The sequence below is a fragment of the Alternaria novae-zelandiae genome (assembly GCF_023758075.1).
Source record: "Alternaria novae-zelandiae strain BMP 2774 chromosome Unknown scaffold_12, whole genome shotgun sequence".
In the NCBI taxonomy this organism is placed as follows: Eukaryota; Fungi; Ascomycota; class Dothideomycetes; order Pleosporales; family Pleosporaceae; genus Alternaria; species Alternaria novae-zelandiae.
Window position 1 is genome coordinate 33,625 of NW_026056972.1, and position 22,109 is coordinate 55,733.

Here is a 22,109-nt window from a genome sequence, read left to right on the forward strand (position 1 = left end):
CTCACCGTCACCTAGCTTCGTTTCCAAGTTTATAACATCATTTCCCTTCTCTCCAGAGTGACTATCTTCCACTTATCTTTCTCCTTGCAATATGTAAGTTTGCTGATTTAGATGTAGGCTGCACGATATGCAGCCATGTCTTGATCCAAGATGCCAGCCAGATGAAGTGAGGAGGCTACGAATATGTGCACTACATTGTCGTAAGAAAGCCATCGAAATGCCAGCTCTCTGGACGGACATGTTCCTGTGTAAAAGGCGCCAGGAGACTAGAGCCCCCAGAGATGATTGGTAGATTACAACAAGGGATCGACTAAGCTGTTATCGGAGTGGAATTAAGCATTACCCTCCTACCATCCCTCCCAGTCCCCACCCCATCTCCCCACCTCCACCAACTCACTCCTTCTTCTCAAACAAATAATGACTAACCCCCCACGTATCACCCCCATCCCACCTAAACAACTCTGAACAAGCAAGATAGAAAACCTGCCACCTATTCCACCACGTCAACGCGCCCTCCTCCCCATACGTCTCCACAAGCCCCTTCCAAATACTCTCTTTATTGCTCAACATGGTCGTCAACCAATCCTCACACGTCTTGCTGTAGTGCATACCGCTAACCCACCACTGTCTCTTAATCTTGAGGTCGTCCTGGAAGAAGAGGAGGAGGTCCGCGGAAGGCATGGTACCTCCCGTGAAGAAATGCTCGGTCATCCATCCGCCTTCGAAATCATACGGCGTATCTTTGTGCGCGAAGATGTGCACGAAGAGCTTGCCGCCTGGTTTCAAGGCCCGGCTTACTTTGGCCATCAACAAAGAATAGTTCTTCATGTGCTCGAAGAGCTCAATTGAGAGGACGCGGTCGTAGACCTCAGGCTCGAATTCATGGTCTACCACGTCGCCGGTTACAACCGTGAGGTTCTTGAAGCCTTTGGAGGCGGCGACGGAGTCGATGTGTTGTTTCTGAGTGCGCGAGTTGGAGAAGCCGGTTATGCGGCTGTTGGGGAAGATTTCGGCGAGGTAGAGGGAGAGGGAGCCCCAGCCGCAACTGTGAATGGGGGTGTTAGTGGGGCACGTGATATCTCGTGTTCGTAATATGCCGTCTTCGAGATCTAGTGCGGAAATGATCGAAATTATGAAGGAGAGGATGAAAAGAACGAAAAGGACGAGAACTCACCCCAGATCCAAAACCGTCATCCCATCCTTCAACCCTGCTCTCTGCACATACGTTTCCATCATCCTGACTTCCGCCTCCCCCAACGTCTCCCCACCTTTCTCATACAAACACGCAGAGTACTTCATCCGCGGGCCCAGCATACCCTTCAGCACACTCGTTCCGACTTCATAATGCTGCTCATTCGCGGTCTTGGTCTCAATGGCAATGGGTCGTTCGCGGAGTAGCTCCACGTATTTCATCTTGGATTCATAGCTCGCTTGGAGAGAGGTATTGGCGATAGACGTGAGGCGGTCAGCGAGTTGCCGCCGGATGCCGACGCGAATGACCGGGTGGGGGAGGTATCCATTGTCGATGAGGGGGTTGATGATGTCGTCCGAGTTTACGAGGTCTGGGTTGTTAGTTTGGGGTGGTGGGATTGTGGTAGTAGGGGAATTGTACTTGAGATGTAGTTCATGGTGGGCAGCTGAAAATCACAAGAAAGGCAGCTGGGCCGTAAGGGTAGGGGAAGCTTCTCTGCTATGGAAACGAAGCGACTGTCTTCAAATTCTCCAGGGCTGTGTTTTGAAGCTACGTATCGCGGCTTCCACGGCTTCCAGCCCATGTCGTTCGCGCTTTCAGAAGGTGTCTCGTAGTGCGCTCAATGCGGTTTAGTCTGGGCGTGTGATGACGTAGACGATATCACGAAATAGTGAGCATAGTCAGCACATTCAGCACAACAACGGCCAGCGAGGAGAGCATGACGCCTGTCGTGGTTCACGTCTATGCAAATGAGAATGCCGAATGCGTAGGATCAAAGTAGCCAATCAGGAGATGCGCATGCCGCGACGGGAGATCAGCGCGCTAAACGTCTGCGGGTGATGCATGCCACGCTATTCGACGCCTTTCATGGTCTCACGTGGGTGCAAGCATGGTTCGATGGGCCTGGTGACGTGGTTGGTGAGCTACTGTTGCTTTGATATCAAGGCGGACGTTGGCATGGCTCCCGATCACATGACGCAACTACGTTCCGAGCAGACATGAAGGAAGACAAGTATCGAGTCGCAACTCACTGTAATAAACTATCAACATGGCCATATTCCGAAACGCGCAAGATGCGACTAGAAGTGGGATCATTTATGTGCGCCTGTATGTCATCACATCCTCATCTCAACCCGCCTCGCGAAGCTCCGCCGACCTCCTTCCGCATGGTCTCGCTGGCAATATCGCATCCCCTCTCTTCTGAGACATAATCCGTACGCATTCATAGTAACCGCACTCACGACCCCATTCCTTTGTCTCTTCTCCAACGCACCAGATCCGCATCCAAAAACTCCGGCTGTTCATTCAATTCAGCAGCTTTCCCGTCTAGTCCTGCCTTATTATGGAGCCATCTCTTATATAGTACAAATCCAATGGCGACCAATAGTAGTATCGCTGCAACGACTGCGGCTGATCCTATGCCTGCTTTGGCGCCTGTACCGAGGCCTGGTTTCGAGGGGCTAGTCGGTGCTTCGGAGGCTGACGCATCTGGTGACGATGCTACCGAGAGCGCTTGGGTTTGATCTAGCAATGACGCTGTTCCTTTTGTGGAGTGTGATTGCGGTGATACTGTCGTTTGTCTTGGTCTTTCTGTTGCCGGACCCACTGTTGCTGTTGGTGTAAAACCGATATCGAATTTCGAGGCCAGTGTAGACGCGTAGTCGGAATCGAAGTGAACAAGATCTGACTCTTGCCAGTAGACTAACATCGGTTGCATGATGACCGTGCCGCTGGAGATGATGGAGGGTTTCTCGGGTATTTCTTGCCCAGCGGCATTCGTTGGCAAGGTCGCGTCTGCCACGGTATACGCGGTGATGGGCGTATCTATGGCTGATACACACTCTGTTGCGTCAGATGCCGTTGCCATGTAATCACTATCGAGGGTGTTAGCAAGAGCAATCCCAGTCAAGGCCAGGCCAGGTGTATATCCGAGGTAATCGCCTCGACAGCCAAAAGATCACACGTACTCTCTACAACAAGCAGCTCCCCATGCCCTTAATCCGCCCAACGTCCAATCCGGCGTTCGGAACTCGACTATCTGCTTTATCTGATAGCCCCTAACACATGAGCCCGGGCTATGCGTCATGGTGGTATCGGGTTGACAGTAGAGGGGAATGAAGTTGTGGACACGGCTGGGTTGACCCGGGTCCTGAAACTTCGTGCCTTCGGTACATGTCGGTTTGAAAGTGAAGGGAGTGGTGAGCGGCGGGACAGTACTGAATGTGTTTACTAGCGGATATTGGTCTCCTGATACTGTATAGATGGCAAGAGAAGCATCATCGATGTTTGATGACATGATAGCAACTCTGTGGACAACAGTTCCCGGATGGACGTAGAAACATTGTAATAAGCCCACGTCAAGTATTTGCCAGGGCTGGATACATTGCTCATAACGGGTCGGTGGCGACGTTCCAAATGCGTAAAAGAGCGCGCCGCTACCCTATGCGTGGTGGCTCGATGAGCCGCATCTGATTTGTGAAGGGAGCTGTGCCACATGTGTGCAGGATTGAGGGCGTTGAGGGACGTGCCACGTCTTTGTCCAGGAACTGTACGTTCGATATTGCTGGGCTCTAATAGGTCGACGGCGATTGGCAAAGGGCGGGAAAGCACACAGGGATCTACTCCATGCGGCATTGGCCAATGTTACGGGATACGGTATCGCTTGCGTGCCTGAAAAGCGCAATCCTTGCTGTGCACTACGATTTTAGCAAGCAATACATCGAGAGTAGATACGTGTTGCGTACGCGTTGCAGAGAGAATGTCCACCATCATTATACAAGCTTCCTCCACCCATGCATGTCAACCCAGGATAAACCTGAAGACCCTGGGAAGCCTATATCAACGTTAGGTCACACAATCTGCATCATTCCATCTTGATGTAGTCTGCAGGCCTATTGAGCCTTTTCCTGTACGGGGTGCACATGGACTCAGCACCAATCTTTCATCCTCTTTCTTCTAAGCATCTCTAACACAATCGGCCTATAGCAAATCGTAAATCCGAAGGCTTCCCAGTAGAGGGAGCGTACCTCATCCATTCTGTCGGCTAAGCCCTCTGCTTTTGCACCCACTCTGGCTGCTCATTTTGTTTAGCGAACTTTTGATCAAGGGCGCGTTGCTTCAAGACTTTTTTCCTGTACATTACAAATCCAGCAATACCCATCAGTATTACCGCGATGGCGATTCCTAAGCCTATGCCAGCCTTGGCGCGAGCGTTGAGCCGAAACCCGGAGTTATCGGCCTTTTCTTTGGAGTTTGGTGCCACCGATGACGACGACGATGTTAATGTTACCGAGGTGAATTGGGTTCGAGCTGACGGTGCTGCCGTGTCTTTCGTAACGGCCATCGTTGCAGTCGACGCAAAAGATGAATCAGATGACGTGCTTTCTGCAGTAACAGTTGCGGGTTCTGCGCTCATGCCGATGGCAAACCTCTCTTCCAACGTCACCGCGTACTCGGCATCGAATTTGGACAAGTCGGACTCCATCCAGTAGATAAGCATGTTCCTATCTACTATTTCTCCCCGGCTGAGTATGGTAGTGGTGGTTTTATGCTCACGGCCAGTTCCAGCCCACGGGTCCAATGCGGTGATGGGTGTGATGAACGATGAAAAGCAGTAAAAGGAGCCCTCGATGGTTTCTGTGTTCGTCCAACCACTGCCATCGGTGTTAGCAAAAGTGCGCTTTGCTCAAGTCATGACTCTTTTGTATATAGCTGTGCCCTAGGTTCATGGTACGACGTACTTTTTACAACAGGCGGCACCCCATGCGCGAAGTCCGCCTGCTGTCCACCCCGGTGTTCTATACTCAGCTACGTCAACGATGTGGTAGTCACTGAGCACTGTACCCGGACTGTGCGTATAGCTTCCGCCAGGTAAACAGTTGCTGGGTGGCACATTCCCGACAGTCGTGTCACCTGAGGTAAGGATTGTCCATTCATTGGTGCAATGAGATGGAGTCGTAAAGGGAGTCGTGAGCGGTGGCCAAGTGACTATAGCGTTCGAAGATGTCGTCGGAAAGAATTGTCCTGGCGATACCGTTTTGATAGTAAGGCGAGCAGTCAAAAGACCTGCCATGATGCACAGCTTACGGTTGGGGTGAGGATGGAGTTAATATGAGATCGAGTCTGTTATATCACTCTAGTTTAGCAGCCTTTGTAGAGAACCTCCATTGAAATCACAACGCGTCGGTGATGGCGATCTCTCTAACCGATACCGGTGTACCAACGCGTCACAAACCGCGCTTTTGGCCCTTGCATACAACTTAATCTGCGGGAATAGCTGTGTCTTGAACGCGCAAGGAACATAAGTGGCGGTAAGTGCCTGCCATTGGTCGTTGTGTTGTGACCAGAACTGTGCCGCATGACGTTCCCGCAGCCTCCTGCCCAGTTCCGCCGCATTTGGCAGCGGACAAATGGGAGACAAAGAACTGTACCGAAGGGCAGAAAGAAATGCAACCCAGACTATATATACAATAGCTCCCAGCGCTACAGGATAGAACAGTAGAGTGTCGATGGGAACCGACCAACAAGCTGAAGGGACGTCGAACACGGACTAGCCTTTGTGACTAAACAGAAGCAGTGGGTGCAATGAGAAGGGACAGGTGGCTATCGCGATATTCCTGCTCTTGATAGACTTTGAAAGCAGAGCGAACGTCCATCACCACCCCTGGCAATGCTGTGAAAAGAACCAATGATTTGTAGAGTATCGCATGGGCACAGACTAACGAGATCGCATCCTTTATCAGTTAAACTCGTCGAGTCCCAGCTGCATTATCTCGATGTGGGGATATAGAGGTCGCCGTCGGCAAGGTGGAGTTATGCAGCGCGTGTCTGCACGAGTTCAGGTTGTTCGTTCTGTAAAGCAGCTTTCCGGTCGAGCCTCGCCTTCTTGCGAGCGTGTCTCCTGTACAATACAAGTCCGGCGACAACCCCCAGGACAGCCGCGATAGCGACGCCCACGCCTATGCCTGCCTTTGCGGCGATATTGAGATCCGGGTTGGATGACTTTTCGCCACCATCGTCCGCCGAAGAAGTAGCTGAAGTGGATTGGCTGCGGTCTGACGAGGGCGCCGTTTCGGACGTGGTTGCTGGCGTAAAGTCGATGTCTAGTCTCGCGGCTAGTGTCGCCGCATATCCAGGATCGAATTTCGAGAGGTCGGTCTCTTGCCAGTACACGAACATGGGGTCCATGAATTGAGTTCCCACATCGATTACCTTTGTGCTCCTCATATCTCCAGCGGTGGGGACGAATCTGGGGGAAGTTGTAGCGGTGACGGGTGTGGTAAATCTGGATCTGCAGGAAATCACTATCGCGTCGTCTGCATCAAATGACATGTCGCTGTTGTCATTGTCAGCTCTAATAACTCGGTTGGTGTCTATGGGGAATGGCCCCACGATAGCTGGGTACGAAGACATACTCTCTGCAACAAACAGCACCCCATGCGCGCAGGCCCCCTGTCGTCCAACGCGCTGTTCTGAACTCGGTCAGCGCAGCGATGTGGTGACCGCTAACGCAAGTGCCTGGGCTATAGTAGGCGGTGGGCCCACCAAGAGGTAGACATGAGGTGGGAAAGAGGTTGTTGAGGTCTGTCTGTGTGATGAAGTCCATAATCATCCACTGGTCGGTACACGTTGACGCGAACGTGAAAGAAGTCGGAACTGGTAGATAATGATGGAGAACATCATTGGCTGGAAAGTAATCGACGGGGCGTAGTGTTTGGATTGTGAGACTAGCATCTTCGAGACCCGCCATGGTGACAATTGTGGAAGCAACTGATAGAGGAAGAAGTCGGTAGCGATTGAAGTGGCCAAAATTGGTCCGCAGCTGTACCAAATTGAAGAGTCGGGTACTTGTATCATAACGCGTCGCAACAGAACGCGTTATAGTCTCCTGCATGGTGATTTGATCCTTGATGGCTAATTTGCAGAGCTGACTACGCCGTAGATGCGGATGAGACAGAGGCCAGTGCGGCCCGTGGGAAGGGTCGAATCATTGGCTGTTGAACATTGCCTAGGGCTGTGCCGCATCTTGGTTCCACAGCCGCTTCAATTGACCCTGGCGCAATAACGGCAAGCACTCAGGTGCATAATATTGTAGACATGGTGCATTACGGTTGCTCGTCGCAGGTCAAACCTAGGAAAAAGACAAACAGGTCTGCAGCCTACATCAACATGAACACATATAAAGTAGGTGGCCTAACGTCGATGTAGGATCCAGACCTGTCCAATTTTGTTCCTGTATGGGGACTTCGAACGATCGTTGCCAAGGCGCCTTCTTTCTTGCTGGTGTATGTCCGTACGACATTAAGGCATCTCCTCCTCTTGGTTTTGCGCTATCGCATCAAGCTCCATCTAGCCTTTACAGTTCCATCTCCGCCCAACTGTGGCGGACGCGCATACTGTCAACACTGCGAGCTATGCGGCGCGCGTCTGAACCAACTCAGGTTGTTCGTTTTGTAAAGCAGATTTGCGGTCCAGCTTCGCCTTCTGAACGCGTTTCCTGTAGAGTAGGAAACCAGCGGCGCACAGTAGTATTACTCCCAAGGCTACTCCAACGCCAATGCCTGCCTTGGCACCGCTACTGAGACCGGTAGCTTCTCCAGAGTCCGTCTCGACCGTCGACGTGGCTGAGGTGAGTTGGCTTCGACCTGGCGGAGACGCTGTTTCGGCTGGGGCATCGGCTGTGCCTGTGCCAGTCGGCGTGAAGTCAATACCGAATTTCGTTGCCAGTATAGCCGCATAGCTGGGATCAAAGTTCGGAAGATCAGATTCCTGCCAGTAGCCTTGCATGACCCACATGGATGCGGTCCCACTATCGAGGACTGTGGCATTGTCTGTCTGGGTCACGTCCTGGCTTCTGGACTGTGTCCATCCGAAGGGGTACGCAGTCATAGGTGTGGAAAACGCTGACCAGCACCGGGCACCATAAGACAATGTGTTGGTGAAGCCACTAATCTCCGTGTCAGCACGAGACAACTGATAATGAAGAGACCCGTTGTGGCCGAACATGTGTACCTACCTTTCACAACAGGCGACACCAAACACGCGACTACCCCCCGACGTCCAATCTGGTGTCCTCCATTCGATAATATCCACGATATGGTAGTCGCCATAGCATGTACCAGGGCTGTGTATATTCGATGCACCCGGCAAACAGGCTGCATGCACGATAGGTGTCAGATGTTCATCAGAGCCATAGCCTCGTAATGCCCAACTGGTGGAACATGCAGATGGGGCAGTCCATGGAGTCGTAAGTGGGCCCCAAGAATCTGTCGTATCCCAGCCGCTCGTCGGAAGGTCCTCGATTTTGGTTGTCGATATCGTGTAGCGAATATCATCAATACCTTCCATGACAGGAATCTGTAGACAAGAGTAATGATATAGGAGCTGCAACCGACGTGAGGATTACGAGCCCTCGAGCGAAGAGTATCTGTCAAGGCTAGAGACTTCAATCACAACGCGTCGGCAGCAGGCTCTATATGTTAAACGCTGACGTGCCAATAGACGGCATAACGCATTGCCTTCCCCTGCATGATTCTTCAATAGGAGCCATCTGATTTGCGAAGGCGTCTGTGCCGTGTGTGCGCAGAGATCGGAGCTGTGAAGAGGCGTATATCGTTGGTCAACAGGCCATGTTTGGAGCTGTGCCACATCTTGGCTCTGAAACTGTGCGCTGGAATTTGCTGGGTGTCAGCAGGATGCGAGCAGGCAGTGGGATGCGTGTAATTGTATAACCACCTACGCCATCGTTGCTGTTCAGGCCGGAAAGGCGATGGTAGGCAGCAGCTTACGCCGCTACTAGCAGCCAATCAAGTGGTTTCCGTGGTCCTCTTAGCGCGACCTTTCGGGCCCGAACGTGTTCGAAGAATAAGAGCCGCTGAACGCTTTACGTGCTTGTTCAATCTTCTTCTCCTCCCGAACAGCTATCTGTTTTACAAAGCCGACCACTCTATACACCATGCATCTGCTAGATTTGCCGTTGGAGCTTTTGCACGAAATCCTTGGCTGGGCAATCTTAGTGCGGGGAACGAAGCGCGGCCTTCGATTACGGCTTGTGAATAGTAAGCTTCCTTTCGCATCTTGTGCGCAGGTACCTCTGCTAACGAGCGGCTATAGAGGTTTTCGATGGGGAAGTTATGAGGGTACTTGCCCTGTACAAGCTTCTGGATGCCGAGTTTCGGCCTCTGCTACATCTTAGCGACAAGGCTGCACCTACTATGTTGATAGCTTATCTTGAGCGCCGGGTATTGAACGAGCAATGTGACGGAGCTCCTGTTCTACTCTGGATTCGCAGCGTCGCCAACCGTCTCAGTCAAGAGACCGACGATGAGCGAAACGAGCACGACTACATTCGTCAGCTATGCCCCCTGGTGTTGCGGGAATTCAAGCGCCTGGACGAACTATGGACAACAGACCTAGCTGAGCATTGGCGCGAAACCTACCTACCTGAGCACTGGCATGACGGACGTTTATATGATAATGATCTGGACACCGATGTGTATATTGCTGCCCTGTACACACAGACACTCCCAGTTTGCGCGAGATGGATCCTCCACGGAAAGCATTTCAATAGACCAAGTTTGCTCTTTGGATCGGCATGCATCCACGCTGGTAGTTTCAGCAATCATGAGGTTCTTGCCGCTATGCTGGACTTGAGGCATCCCTATGACTTTCAGTACATGCGAATGCGCTTGCTCGAATGGGCCGCCAAGCATGGACGTGTAGAAGCGACGCAGTTCTTGTGGAATTTCCAGGCTGTGGAACGTCCGTGGATGCTTGACAGAAAGACCAAGAGACCTCAGTACTGGTGTCAGAACGAACGAGCGTTGGCTTCGCTGGACACACCAAGTTTGGAGATTTATGACTTCCTTGTCACAAAACGAATCGAACACTGCGTTACCAGGACGTTTGGTGTTGAGGAATACACGGCGTTCTTAGTGCGTAGCGCGAGGAATGGGTGGGTGGATATAACAGTGCATTATCTTGCACTTGGCGCCCGTGTAGACGGCTTCGGTTCGTCTAGTGAATACGAGAAGCGACCCCTTCTAGGCGCTTGTCGGAACGGACATGAGAAGGTAGTTCGGGTGTTGCTAGGACATGGTGCGGATACATGTAAACCGGCGTTGGAGACAGCAGTACGGTATGGACAGTTCGCTGTTGTTTCTCTTCTTCTAGAGTACGATGCAGAGATAGGGAACGCTCTGACTGAAGCAGTTGGTAAAGGGTATCGAAGTATTGTTGGTAAATTATTGGCGCGCGGTAGCTACGGCCAAGAGGAACTGCAAAGCCTGCAAAGTCGAGCGCTTGAGATTGAGGATGAGGCAACCTTTCGAGATCTGCTAGAGTATACTAGGGGTTAGCGAAGCGGGTTTCCAAAATTGATTTACGCAACGTCGTTGATGAGCGACGGATTCCCAGACTCATGTTCCCGATGTATGGACGTGGACATGATCGGATCAATTCGCCGCTGACTAGAGATGGCTAGATAATACCGTGATTACTGAAGTGTCGCACAGGTGGTGCACAAGACATAGAGGACGAATAGCCGATGGGCCGAAGAGCAACTACCGGCACGTAGTCGGACGCGGACGACACGGTAATTTGGACGACGCGCTAGGACGCGATAAGAGGAATGAGCTGTCAGGTATCAGAGGCACCAGAGGACGTGGTGTTGAGACGTGGGCTGCGAAGGGTGCGGACAAAGGCGCAGTAGCTGAATAGCGAGCGCACCATTGGCTACCGGGAGGACATGCGCATGCACCGATCCGTTCCGTTGAGGTGTGTGTGTGCATGTTCCTGGGTTGTGGAGTCGTGGTTCGCTGGCATGGCGTCAGCAGCGCCGGCGCCGATTGCGGGCGCGAACATGGACTTTCTGACTCAGGCCCCACTAAAAGACATTGAGAATTCCCTCACTCCGCTGCTCCAGACTTCACACGACACAACACACGTCATTTACTGAAAGAACACGTCTTACACATATCTTCGACATATACCAACCTCTAGGAAACCACATATAGCCAATTGCTTGGAGAAACCACAAAACACCACCATGTCTGCATACACAAACGGAACCACACACGAGTCGGAGCGGATAGCTCACACGGAAGAGAAGCACCTCCCTGGAGGCTGGGTTATCCTCAAGTTCGGGGGTACGAGCGTGGGCAAGTTTGCGGAGAACATAGCGGGCATCGTCAAGTGCGACCCATCCCAACCCCCACCAGATGGAAGGCGCTGACAGTAAACAGAGCTGGTCTTGCGACGAACCGCGCCGCCATTGTCTGCTCCGCACGCAGCAGCAACACCAAGCTCGAGGGAACCACCAACCGCCTCCTTCGCGCCGCCCGTGCTGCCGAAAAGCCCAACCACCGCGGTTATGACGAGATCGTCGAGGCCATCCGCACCGACCACATCCAGGCCGGCAAGGACATCCTGAGGAACCCGGACATCCTGGCGTCGTACACGGAGGAGGTCAATGCCGAGTGTGAGAGCCTCGTCAAGATCTTGGAATCCGCGCAGCACCTGGAGGAAGTCACGAACCGCGCCGAGGACAAGATCATCAGCAAGGGCGAGAAGCTGAGCTGCCGCTACATGGCCGCCATTCTGAACGATCGCGGCACTCCGGCCCAGTTTGTCGACCTCAGCGACATCGTCAGGCTCCATGCGCCTATCAAGGGCGGGCTCAACGACAAGTTCTACAAGGACCTGGCCGAGGATCTGGGCAAAGAGGTGGCAGCATGCGGCGACAAGGTGCCCGTTATCACCGGATACTTTGGCAACGTGCCCGGCGGACTGCTCAACTCCATTGGACGTGGATATACCGACCTCTGCGCTGCTTTGGTGGCTGTTGGTACTCAGGCCAAGGAACTCCAGGTCTGGAAGGAGGTGGACGGCATCTTCACGGCAGACCCCCGCAAGGTCCCTACGGCCGCTCTTCTCCCCACCGTCACGCCCTCTGAGGCTGCTGAGCTGACCTTTTATGGATCTGAGGTCATCCACCCCTTCACCATGGAGCAGGTCATCCGCGCCCGCATCCCTATCCGTATCAAGAACGTGATGAACCCGCGCAATGCCGGTACCATTATCTTCCCGGATAACCTGAAGGATATCGACGGTCGTGCGCCCCTGAAAGACGGGAAGCTGTTCCGCACTCGTTCCGCGAGTCTCCTCACCCAGCTGGAAGGCCCCAAGCGCCCTACTGCTGTCACCATCAAGCACAACATCGTCGTGCTCAACGTGCACAGCAACAAGCGCACCCGTGCCCATGGTTTCTTGATGAACATCTTCAGCATCCTCGATCGATGGCACCTTTCTGTCGACCTCATCTCTTCTTCCGAGGTCCACGTGTCCATGGCTCTCCATTCTGAATCCGCTCTTCTAAGTGGTGGGGGTGAAGATGAGTACAAGATCCAGAGTAAGGATCTCCAAGGTGCGGTCAACGACCTTGGCCAGCTCGGCACCATTGACATCGTGCCCGATATGGCCATTGTGAGCTTGGTCGGTAAGCAGCTGAAGAACATGATTGGTATCTCTGGTAGATTCTTCAGCGTGTTGGGACAGAACAACATCAACATCGAGATGATTTCTCAGGGTACGTCTTTCTCTATCTCAATGCCGCTTCATTGCTAACATCTACCAGGCGCCAGCGAGATCAACATCTCCTGTGTCATTGAAGAGCGCGAGGCCGACCGCGCTCTCAATGTTGTACATACAAACCTTTTTACTTTCTTAGACTAGACGTCGCATTCGCATTAGCGGAGTTGGATACCACCTAGACAAAATTTACAGGTCAATATTATATTTACACATCCGTTTCACTTTCACCGCCATGCTGTCAGCCATTCCCATTCGCTGAATTCGCTCAACGCCTTAGGTCGATATTTCTATCCACCGAGTAAGTTTCACCCCGACTTGCGCGTTTGCTCATGGTAGTAGCGCGTGATAGTCGCACCGCACAACAAATACAATCACAGCGCACCCTCGACCCAAGACCTTTTTCACTTCCGTTGCAAGACACCGCCCTATTCCTTCACAGTGCAAGTGAGGGACATGTGACGGAATTCCCCCATCAAGTCGCAAATCTTTCCCACGCGGTTGCCTACACTGCGCCGAGCGCAACTCTTGCGATCAGTTAATCCCGTGTCCCCTTCACGCGACCAAACAACCCGGGCGAGGTTATGACACTCAATCTGCTCGCCAGATCGCAGGGATTACCGAGCACGCCGCCAAACACTCCCGTCGCAACCCACGAAAGTTTCCCGTCTACATTCCAAACCCACTCACATACGTCCAGAATGCCAGAACGAGTCCTCACAATGGAGCGCGGCTTCACGAAAGAGGACAGCGCCATCTCGCCCGCCACTGGCAAGGCAATCAGCCAACACGAAGCAGCGGGACTGAAAAGCCTGACTAAGGAACAACACCTTCGGTTTTGGGAAGAAGTCATTTATTGGAACAAAGAGCGCTTCACCGAGGCGAAATGGCGGCAGGCGAAGAAGGATATCTTACGGGCTAAGAAGGAACATTGTATGAAGGTGCTCGGGTGGGTTCCTCCTCCTCCGCCTGTACATTCAATCGTCACTCCAGGTGGACGGCAGCTGCTGCTTTATAGTTCGGCTTCATGGACTGCGCCTACGGGTGCACATCCCCTTCGGCCAGCGCACCTTCCGCGCTTCGAGACGGCGAGTCCGACTACACCGCGGCCGCGATGGGAGATCCTGTCTTCCGGTCCTGGGACGCCGCGGTCGGCTACTGCTGGACCTATTAAGAATTCTTTCGCGGAAGGTGGGTTTTGGGAGTCACTGATTTCACCGAAGACGCCTGTCACCGCTATACCGATTGCGACAACTCCAGTCACCGCCGTCCCGCCTTCGCCATGGCTTCCTAATATTCCTTCTATAGACGCAGAAGCCAAAGCTACATATGAGGAAATGAAGACATCCGTCAGCAAAATGGCCCTCAAGGTCTGCGCAAGTCGCCACACTCTCCGCCGCTCTTTCAACAGCGACAACGACGTCATTCATCCGTCTATGGTGCGTCCAAAAGACACTTTTCTCGCCGCTCAACTCACTCTCGGCTCACTTAAACTCCATCAACCTCTTTCGACATACATCGACGCCGCCTTGCCACAAAAGCTAGACTCTCACGCCGACGACGAAGCAGCAGGCGCAAAACAATATAGAATCTACCGCCGAGAACAACTGGATGATGTGGATAGCTGGCTGCAGTTTGATGCGCAGACGGGGGAGTTGACGACTATACTGGAGGCTCAGCGCGATTTACTCAAGATGAACAAGGATAGGCGGAAGAGTAGGGAGGTTGCGGTAGGCGAGAAGGGTATCAAGCTCGCGTGGGCTGTAAAGGTTGTGGATGATTGCCAGTACTTCGCCGACATTGCCGCGGATGGGGAGAGTGAAGGAAGTGATGAGGGGTATGAGTACGGGAACTTCGTTCGGAGTCTGGGAGATGGCGATGGCAGTTCCTTGCGGTCGAACAGCTCTACGCTCGACCTCTCCTTGACCCTGACCAACAGCTCCAACGCCCGTAGCAGCGCTACAGAAGACAGCCTCGGCCTAACCCAACGCTCATCCAGCAGTCCCATCAAACAAACCCACGACCCCAGCTCCGACACCTTACCACTCCGCACCCGGAACTACACCCTCTCCAACGCCACCAACCCAAACATCTACACACCACCCCCCTCCCACGCCCACAGCATCCGCCGCAGCAACGCCACAGCCACCCCTTCCTCATCCGCATCCCGTCGTAACCGGCAGGGTAGCCTCTGGATCAACACCAGTCTAGCGAATCCTTCGATCAGCGCGGCTAGTACGATGAGCCCGCAGGAAAGGGGGACGAGACACAAAGGACCCAGTATCGAGGATTTGAGCGGGTGGGCTGAGGAGCTGAAGAAGATGGAGAGGAAGAGGGTGGAGATGAGGGGGGAGGGGGGGATTGGGAGGATTGGGAGGCCGGTGGGGGCTGGGAAGCCGAGACAGTTGAGGTGGTTCTCTAATACTGAAGGGGGTGATAGTGAGGATGAGGACAGGGCAGAGAAGAAGACGGCGCATGAGAAGGAAGAGGAAAAAGCGGATGAAGAGGGCGATGGCTTGACGATCAATGGGTCCGTTCATCCTGCTCTGAGGAAAGGTGGTCACGACACCGATAATGGCATTGCGAATTGGCGTAACAATGTCGACTTGTCACAAGGGGAAGATAGGAACAGAGGTGCAAGTGGCGGCAGTACCAGTACAGCTAGTTGGCGCTGCGAGACTGCTTCTATCGTCGAACGCGATAGTCGGCCTTCTAGCATGGCCATGGATAACGAGGTCTACCATACCGAAGACGAGAACCAGATATCCGACTACGACCACGACGACAACCCCGACAACCCCTTCGACGAAGCCACCAACCCCTCATACCTCGACGCCTCCGACTCCGATACCAATGACTCTCCTACAAGGACGCAAAGACCGACTACGCCAATTCACCCCCAGCGCACATCCTCCTTGTCACCGACACATGCCCCGATCAAGATGTCTGCACTGTCAACACTTCGTGCTCCGGCATCGACTCCAGTTATTCATCAGGAAGGAACACTGCGTCTCGATCCGCCGCGCCGCCCACCTCCACCGCCTGTTCGACCACCTCCTCCGCCAATGCCGTACTGTAATATGAGGCCGCCGGCGCCGCGGCCGACGGCTGAAGAGGAGATGGGCATGCCTATGCCGCGGTATAACAGACAAGCTACTACGTCTTATGAACGGCAGTTGGGTCAGATTTCTGCGGTGCCCTCATCGTCGTCCTTCATCGAGATGGTTAAACGGCAGGGGCAGGGGCAGGGGCAGGGCCAGGGGCGTGGTGTTGCTTTATCGGAGAGTATGGCGTCATCGTCCTCCTCCATCGAGGGGAATGAGAATGAGACTGGAAAGCAGAGGAGTCCGAGTGTGAGTGTGAGTAAAGCAACTTTACTCCAAGAAGCCATTCAGTCCCGTGGCGGTAAAACTGGAGCTGCGGGTCAACACACTCGTATGTGGAGTAAAAGTAGTGGACAGAGTGTGAAGAGTAAACAAGAAGAGGAGTGGGATGAAGAATTGAAAAGGATGGAGGGGAAGGAGAGGGCGAGGCAAATTGGTAGTTCGTAGATTCCGTGTAAAGCCTCATGGTATGCATAGTACGATGTCATCATAAGGACGATGAACGTGTCATATCACATACAACAAAGAATCATGAAGACCGAGGAAATGCAAAGTGATGCGTAGGAATCTGGATTAAAAATACTGCTTCCAACCTGATGCAACAAACACCCTACCGACCGCGTACTACGAAAAGCGGAAAAGCAGAAAGAATAACGGGTATATAAACACTCCAACACCACCAAACGCCCAAGTCATCACCGTGATCACAATCACAACAACATCTAGATACCCTCGGTCCGCGCTCACAACGGATACTAACTAACCGTACACCACGAACACGGCACCTCATCCAAATCTCTAATATGACATGTCAGCAGATAGTCTCAAAGTCGTGCCATCTCGAACCACATGCTCCTAGATCGGCGCAAGGAAGAAGGGAAAAGGGAAGAGCGCGTCTACATAACAACGCACTTATCCCTCTCCTCCTGTCCCTGCCCCTGTCCCTGCTGCCCCTGACTCGGTCTCCTCCCTCCGCCCATCCGTCCAGGCAAAACATTACCATGCCTGCCCCTCCCCGCGCCAGGCAACGCCGGCAACCCGCCACTCGTACTCTGATACGCACTCCCGCCCTGGCCCGGCACCGGCGCCTGCGCACTCGCCGGATGCCCAGCCGGAGGCACATATTGCGGACTTGTAATAGCCTCCTCGTACAACGGCGGCGGCGCCGCCTCACCAGCAGGTCTATGCCCCGTAATATTATTGTTACGGCGGGGCGGAATGACCGGGTTCTGTGGGTTCCGCGGTGGCTGGGGCGGAGCGTTGATAGCGTCCATGGAAAGTTGGTTGTTGCGGGTGTTGCGTTGTTCCGTTTCGCGGCGCTCGCGGTCTTCTTCTTCTTCTTGGAGCTGGAGGGCTAGGGCGAGGTCGTGGTCTTCTTGTTCGGCGCGGCTGAGGGCTTCCGGGGAGGTGACGGAGGTGTCTTGGGGGATGTTGGATTGTGCGTTGCCGCGGCGGGCGGGGACGGTGGTCCAGCCTTGGCCGTTGTCTGCGCTTGAAGCTTGGTGCTGGTCTTGTAGGCCGGAGGTGTTGCTGTTGTCGACGGAGCGGAAGTCGCCGGAGAAGAGCTGACTACCTTGGCCGTTGACGTCGGTAAGAGACTCCCAGACAATTTCGTCGTGGGTGGAGTAGCCCTGGTCTGTGACAAGGGTGACGAGCTCGCCATTGCGAGGGTTCTTGCAGAGCGTCGAAAAGTGGTCGTTTCGGAACAGGATAGCGACTTGACCGGGCTGGAGGTTATCGCGAATGACCTTCAAACCATGATCGGTCAACTGTGTTGGCCATCGCATCAAGAACTCTTTGATGGCATGGATATCCGTGAACATCTGCTGCTCGTCCTCGTTCAGAGACTCGCCCGCCCCCAGCTTCGCATTCAATTCTTCCTCTTGGAACTGAACAAACTGCGATGTTTCATATGACGCTGCTACGCGACTAAAGGCAGCATAAGCGTCGGATCCAGCCTCGGGCAGCCATCCGTGCATGAGTGGGATGTTGAAAGTGCGGTACAGCTTCATGTCTTGGGTATTCTCAAAAGCGCCAGCTCGGCTCGTGAGCGTGGATTGTGCATCCGGGGTGTTGGAGTCTGGGACAAACATGGGATTGACATTGAGACCTGTGTGGAGAGCGAGGAGGAACTTGTACAACTCGCTCACGTCGGGCAAGGCTTGCGCAGCATCACCCCGTCTACCGGACATCAACTCGTCAAAGACGGCATCAAGCAGTAGTCCCAGGCTGACTGTCTCACGTGTGCGCAATGTCTCAACAAGTGCAGTGTCAAGCCTAGCAGGAGTCGAAAGGACTAGTGCGTTGACCAAAGCCAGCAAAGGGCAGGGGCCGTTCAGGTTCTGCGTCAGGATGGGCGAAACGCGCATGTCCTCGATGGTGTGGTCAAGCCAGCGAATGTGCTTGATCTGGTAGTGTTCCTTCCTCTGCCTCTCCATTGTCGTATTGGGCGATTCCAAGGCAGGAGGGGCGGACGAACCGATACCTGTGTCGATAGGTCTAGGAGGCATTGTAGGCGCCATGTCCTCGTGCGACCTTCTTGGTGGCAGAGCAGGTGGAGGTTCTTCAGAGGAGGGTGGTGTTTGCTCGGGCGTGTATTGAGGTGGAAGAGACGATTGCTCTGCAGTATTCGCATTTGAAATGATTGGGGTGGGAATGTTGTGTGAGCTTTCATTACGGGCAGCTGCGTCGCTTGGCGGTGCCGTCCAGGGTACAGTGTCAGTATGAGCATCATGCGAGGCGGGTTCCCATGGATTCGTATCGAGGGAGGTGTCTGGATGCTCCGACCGAGATGTGGGTGAGTTCACGGCAATGACAGGCGGCTCTACTGGTGCTGTCGACTGCGTAGACGGGGCATGGTCATCTAGTCCAAGGTTCTTCATGTCGTGGGTGGGTGTACTTGGCGTCTGGAAGGCCGGGAGCTCGACGGGCGCCTCGTACTTGTGGGCGTGGCTCGGCGCATCGCCCCAGATAGCCTGGCTGCTCTCGCCGTCCCAGCTGTTCTGTCCAGTCGTCTGCATCTTCAGGTAGGGGTTGTTGGTCTTCAGCGGGATGGAGCCATTGGACTGCTCGGACACGGTGCTGGCTGCGCCGTAGGAAGCCGCGCTGGCACCGGTGGGCGTGGCCGAGATGTTTTCCTGTGAGCGCTTGATGGGGATACCTGCTGGCGGCCCTGGCCTCAAAGCATCGGGAAGACCGCTGGTGATGTGTGTTGTACTTGGCACAGGTGGCCTTTTTCCAGCAGCCGGCTTCAGGGCGGCAGGCACATCGTTGTGGTTGATGTCTTCAAAGTCATCATCCGACTGATTCCACTCGTCTTCACTCAGGTCCGAGTCGCTCTCGTGCTTGTCTTCGGGAAGTCGCGTCTCCTCGGGCGTCTTGATGTTGAACGCTGGCGACTTGCTCGTGCTGGGCGGGTCCACGGCACGCTCGGGCGACACGGGAAAGGCAGGCGGGTGCTCGTCGGAGGGTGTCGTGGGATACGGGGGGATCGCCTTGGACAGCGGCGCTGGAACGACGTCGTCGGCTTCGTCGGACTTTCGTAGCACCATGTTTACGGTGCAGGGCCCTGGGGCTTGGTGTGGATTATGGGGGAGTTCTCGCGACAGTGGGCGCGGCGCGGTAGTATGAGGAAGGCGGGTGAAGGGGATTGATATTGAAGCAGGACTCCAGCGAAAGAAGCAAAGTAGTCGACGTAAGCGACGTGTTGGACCCGAGTGACACGCCCAAGTAGCAGAAGTCGCGATGGCGATGACGTACGACTGGTGCGAGTGTGTGGCTGAGCCTGTGGCTGAGTAAGACGCGGCGGTGCGCCTCGGAACTATTCCTTGCGACAAATTCACTAGCTCCACCTCACCTTTGCGCGTGCAGAACTCGGGGCTGAGATACCATACTCAGACTTTTAACCATAACTACACATGGAATAGTAAAGAACACAGGACCGCGACCACATTCGCGCCATGCATTCCCACGTCCGCCCCAATACGCACGTTGCGCTGCGACTGCCCTCAGGCCTCTTCAAGATCGTCGAAATCACACCGAATACGTACGTCGCATAGCTGGAGTGAGCCCTCCGTGTGCATGCATGCAAGAATTCCTTCTAAACACCCTACAGGAGCATCAACCTCGGCAAATTCGGCACCTTCAACTCCAACCTCCTCCTCGGCCGCCCGTACTATCTCACCTACGAACTGCTCGACAAGGACGATGGCAAATCCAAGACGGAGCTGCGCGTCGTACCCGCTTCCGAGCTCCACGCCGAAGCTCTAGGCAGCGACCATGCACCTGCTGCGGAAATCAGCGAAGAGACTGCCGAGGGTGCTGCGGGTGCTACGGGCTTCGACATTGTGGGAGAAGATGGGCAGGTCATCATGCGCAACAACCGCTTGACCGTCGACGATGCTTCGCGGCAGGCGCTATCCATGGCTGAGATTGAGGAGTTGAAGAAGGCAGGCGCCGGCTCCGGCAAAGAGATCATCGCCAAGATTATGGCTTCCCACAATGCGATTGACGAGAAGACGAGCTTTTCGCTGGCCAAGTACACCCTGCGGAAGTCGAAGAAGTATTTGAAGCGCTTCACCGCCCTGCCCATGGATGTTGGTCTGCTCACAGAGTATGTTCTGGAGAAGGAGGCATACAAGATTATGGAGCTGAGGGAAGATCTACTGGGCTTGATCAACAGCTGGGCAAACATACACTCTGGGGCGGCAAATCAGATTCACATGGCAGAAGATGGAGTCAGCCAGGTGGGAGGTGGGCGATGGCTCGTAGTAGACGACACCGGAGGTCTTGTCACAGCAGCACTTGCCGAGAAGATGGGCATCCTCTACCCGGAGGACGAATACGACGACCCGTCCTCGGAAGAGGAGGCAGCTGACGTCGAAATGAACGGCACACCAGCCCCAACCTCCGCCCCATCGCCCAAAGACACCGACACCGCCATGCCCGACGCCGACGCCACAACAACCACAGACCCCACAGCCACCCCTTCAGATCCTCCCCCACGCCCACGAAAGCCCCCACGACCACACATCCCGCAAATGTCCGCCCAAACAAACACCCTCACCGTCCTGCACCCCAACAACCAACCCAACCTCTCCTACCTAAAATACTTCGGCTACGACTACGGCAACCCCACGCCCGCCCACCCCCTCTACAAACACCTCAAATCGCTCTCCTGGCTCGCCCTCCTCCACCCCGAAGACGACCCTTCCTACGACGAGCCCGAAATAATCTCCGAAGAAGTGCTTGCGAGCATGAAGTCGACGAAACGCGGTACTTACTATAAGAAGCGCAGACGTTGGGAGCGGGTTAAGAGTGTGGTGGATGAGACGAAGAGGGGTGGGTTTGATGGGTTGGTGGTGGCGACGGCGATGGATGCGAAGACTGTGCTCAGGGAGTTGGTGCCGCTTGTGAAGGGTGGGGGCAGGATTGTGGTGTATAATCCTAATGTTGAGCCGTTGGTTGAGTTGTGCGATCTTTACTCGAAAGAACGTCGCGCGGCGTACATCGCACGCGAATTTGGACCTCCGCCGCAAACCAACGGTAACGGTAACACCAACGGCAAACGAGTCAAAATCGAAGACGACGTCGATACCCCAGCAGGTACATCGGAAGCCGACAACGAAGAAGACGACTTCCCGCTCAACCCTACGTTGGTCCTTGCACCTAGTCTGCAGACGGCGAGAGCGAGGCAGTGGCAGGTTCTTCCTGGCAGGACGCATCCTATGATGACGAGCAAGGGGGGTGCGGAAGGGTATATCTTTACGGCTACGAGGGTGGTGCCGGTTGAGGGGAGAGTCGAGGCGAGGGGGCATCATGGGAAGAAGAAGAGGAGGGTTGAGGATGGTGCTGGTGGGGAGGGTGGTGTTGCGGCATCAGCGTGAGGCTGAGGTGATGCTATGCTGGGAAAATAATTGGTATGTAGGGAATGCATTAGTCGAATGAGCATGTACTATGTCTTCAGAAATTTTACACCTGGCGTGCATGTAACTTCCAAGTCGCGCACGTCGTCCCATCTCCGCGGTGGGTATATAAGTCCATCTCTCGCACATCCTTTCCTTCTCTTCTTCATCACTCTTCTTCCACCAGATTCCAAAACATGAGAGACAGGTGAAAATGGCTTGTCTCTCCTTCTCCTAAAGATACACCACAACACTCTTATGAGCTGGCTCCTCCTTCCTCTTCCAAAATCACATACTTTCGCCGGTCATGTCTGCGTCCACCGT

The 22,109-nt window shown here is 54.2% G+C and overlaps 7 protein-coding genes across 7 annotated transcripts; 3 read left to right on the forward strand and 4 right to left on the reverse strand.

Moving 5' to 3' along the window:
- Positions 1-393: 393 nt before the first annotated feature.
- On the reverse strand, positions 394-1,628 carry J4E88_006178 (uncharacterized protein; the record flags this gene model as incomplete). Its single annotated transcript, XM_049399808.1, has 3 exons — positions 394-1,045; positions 1,175-1,562; positions 1,613-1,628. 3 exons carry the CDS (start codon positions 1,626-1,628, stop codon positions 394-396), a joined length of 1,056 nt encoding a protein of 351 aa, XP_049254119.1.
- A 4,376-nt stretch (positions 1,629-6,004) lies between these two features.
- J4E88_006179 (uncharacterized protein) lies at positions 6,005-6,630 on the reverse strand (the record flags this gene model as incomplete). Its single annotated transcript, XM_049399809.1, has 2 exons — positions 6,005-6,440; positions 6,626-6,630. The coding sequence occupies 2 exons, from the start codon at positions 6,628-6,630 to the stop codon at positions 6,005-6,007; spliced, it is 441 nt and encodes a 146-aa protein (XP_049254120.1).
- Positions 6,631-7,603: 973 nt separating this feature from the next.
- On the reverse strand, positions 7,604-8,080 carry J4E88_006180 (uncharacterized protein; the record flags this gene model as incomplete). Its single annotated transcript, XM_049399810.1, has 1 exon — positions 7,604-8,080. The coding sequence occupies one exon, from the start codon at positions 8,078-8,080 to the stop codon at positions 7,604-7,606; it is 477 nt and encodes a 158-aa protein (XP_049254121.1).
- Positions 8,081-11,237: 3,157 nt separating this feature from the next.
- On the forward strand, positions 11,238-12,922 carry J4E88_006181 (uncharacterized protein; the record flags this gene model as incomplete). The annotated part of the gene is made up of 3 exons (XM_049399811.1): positions 11,238-11,383; positions 11,434-12,776; positions 12,825-12,922. The coding sequence occupies 3 exons, from the start codon at positions 11,238-11,240 to the stop codon at positions 12,920-12,922; spliced, it is 1,587 nt and encodes a 528-aa protein (XP_049254122.1).
- A 557-nt stretch (positions 12,923-13,479) lies between these two features.
- Positions 13,480-16,329, forward strand: J4E88_006182 (uncharacterized protein; the record flags this gene model as incomplete). The annotated part of the gene is made up of 2 exons (XM_049399812.1): positions 13,480-13,727; positions 13,797-16,329. The coding sequence occupies 2 exons, from the start codon at positions 13,480-13,482 to the stop codon at positions 16,327-16,329; spliced, it is 2,781 nt and encodes a 926-aa protein (XP_049254123.1).
- Positions 16,330-16,778: 449 nt separating this feature from the next.
- Positions 16,779-19,433, reverse strand: J4E88_006183 (uncharacterized protein; the record flags this gene model as incomplete). Its single annotated transcript, XM_049399813.1, has 1 exon — positions 16,779-19,433. The coding sequence occupies one exon, from the start codon at positions 19,431-19,433 to the stop codon at positions 16,779-16,781; it is 2,655 nt and encodes an 884-aa protein (XP_049254124.1).
- Positions 19,434-19,841: 408 nt separating this feature from the next.
- Positions 19,842-21,767, forward strand: J4E88_006184 (uncharacterized protein; the record flags this gene model as incomplete). The annotated part of the gene is made up of 2 exons (XM_049399814.1): positions 19,842-19,927; positions 19,997-21,767. The coding sequence occupies 2 exons, from the start codon at positions 19,842-19,844 to the stop codon at positions 21,765-21,767; spliced, it is 1,857 nt and encodes a 618-aa protein (XP_049254125.1).
- Between the last annotated feature and the right edge of the window lie 342 nt (positions 21,768-22,109).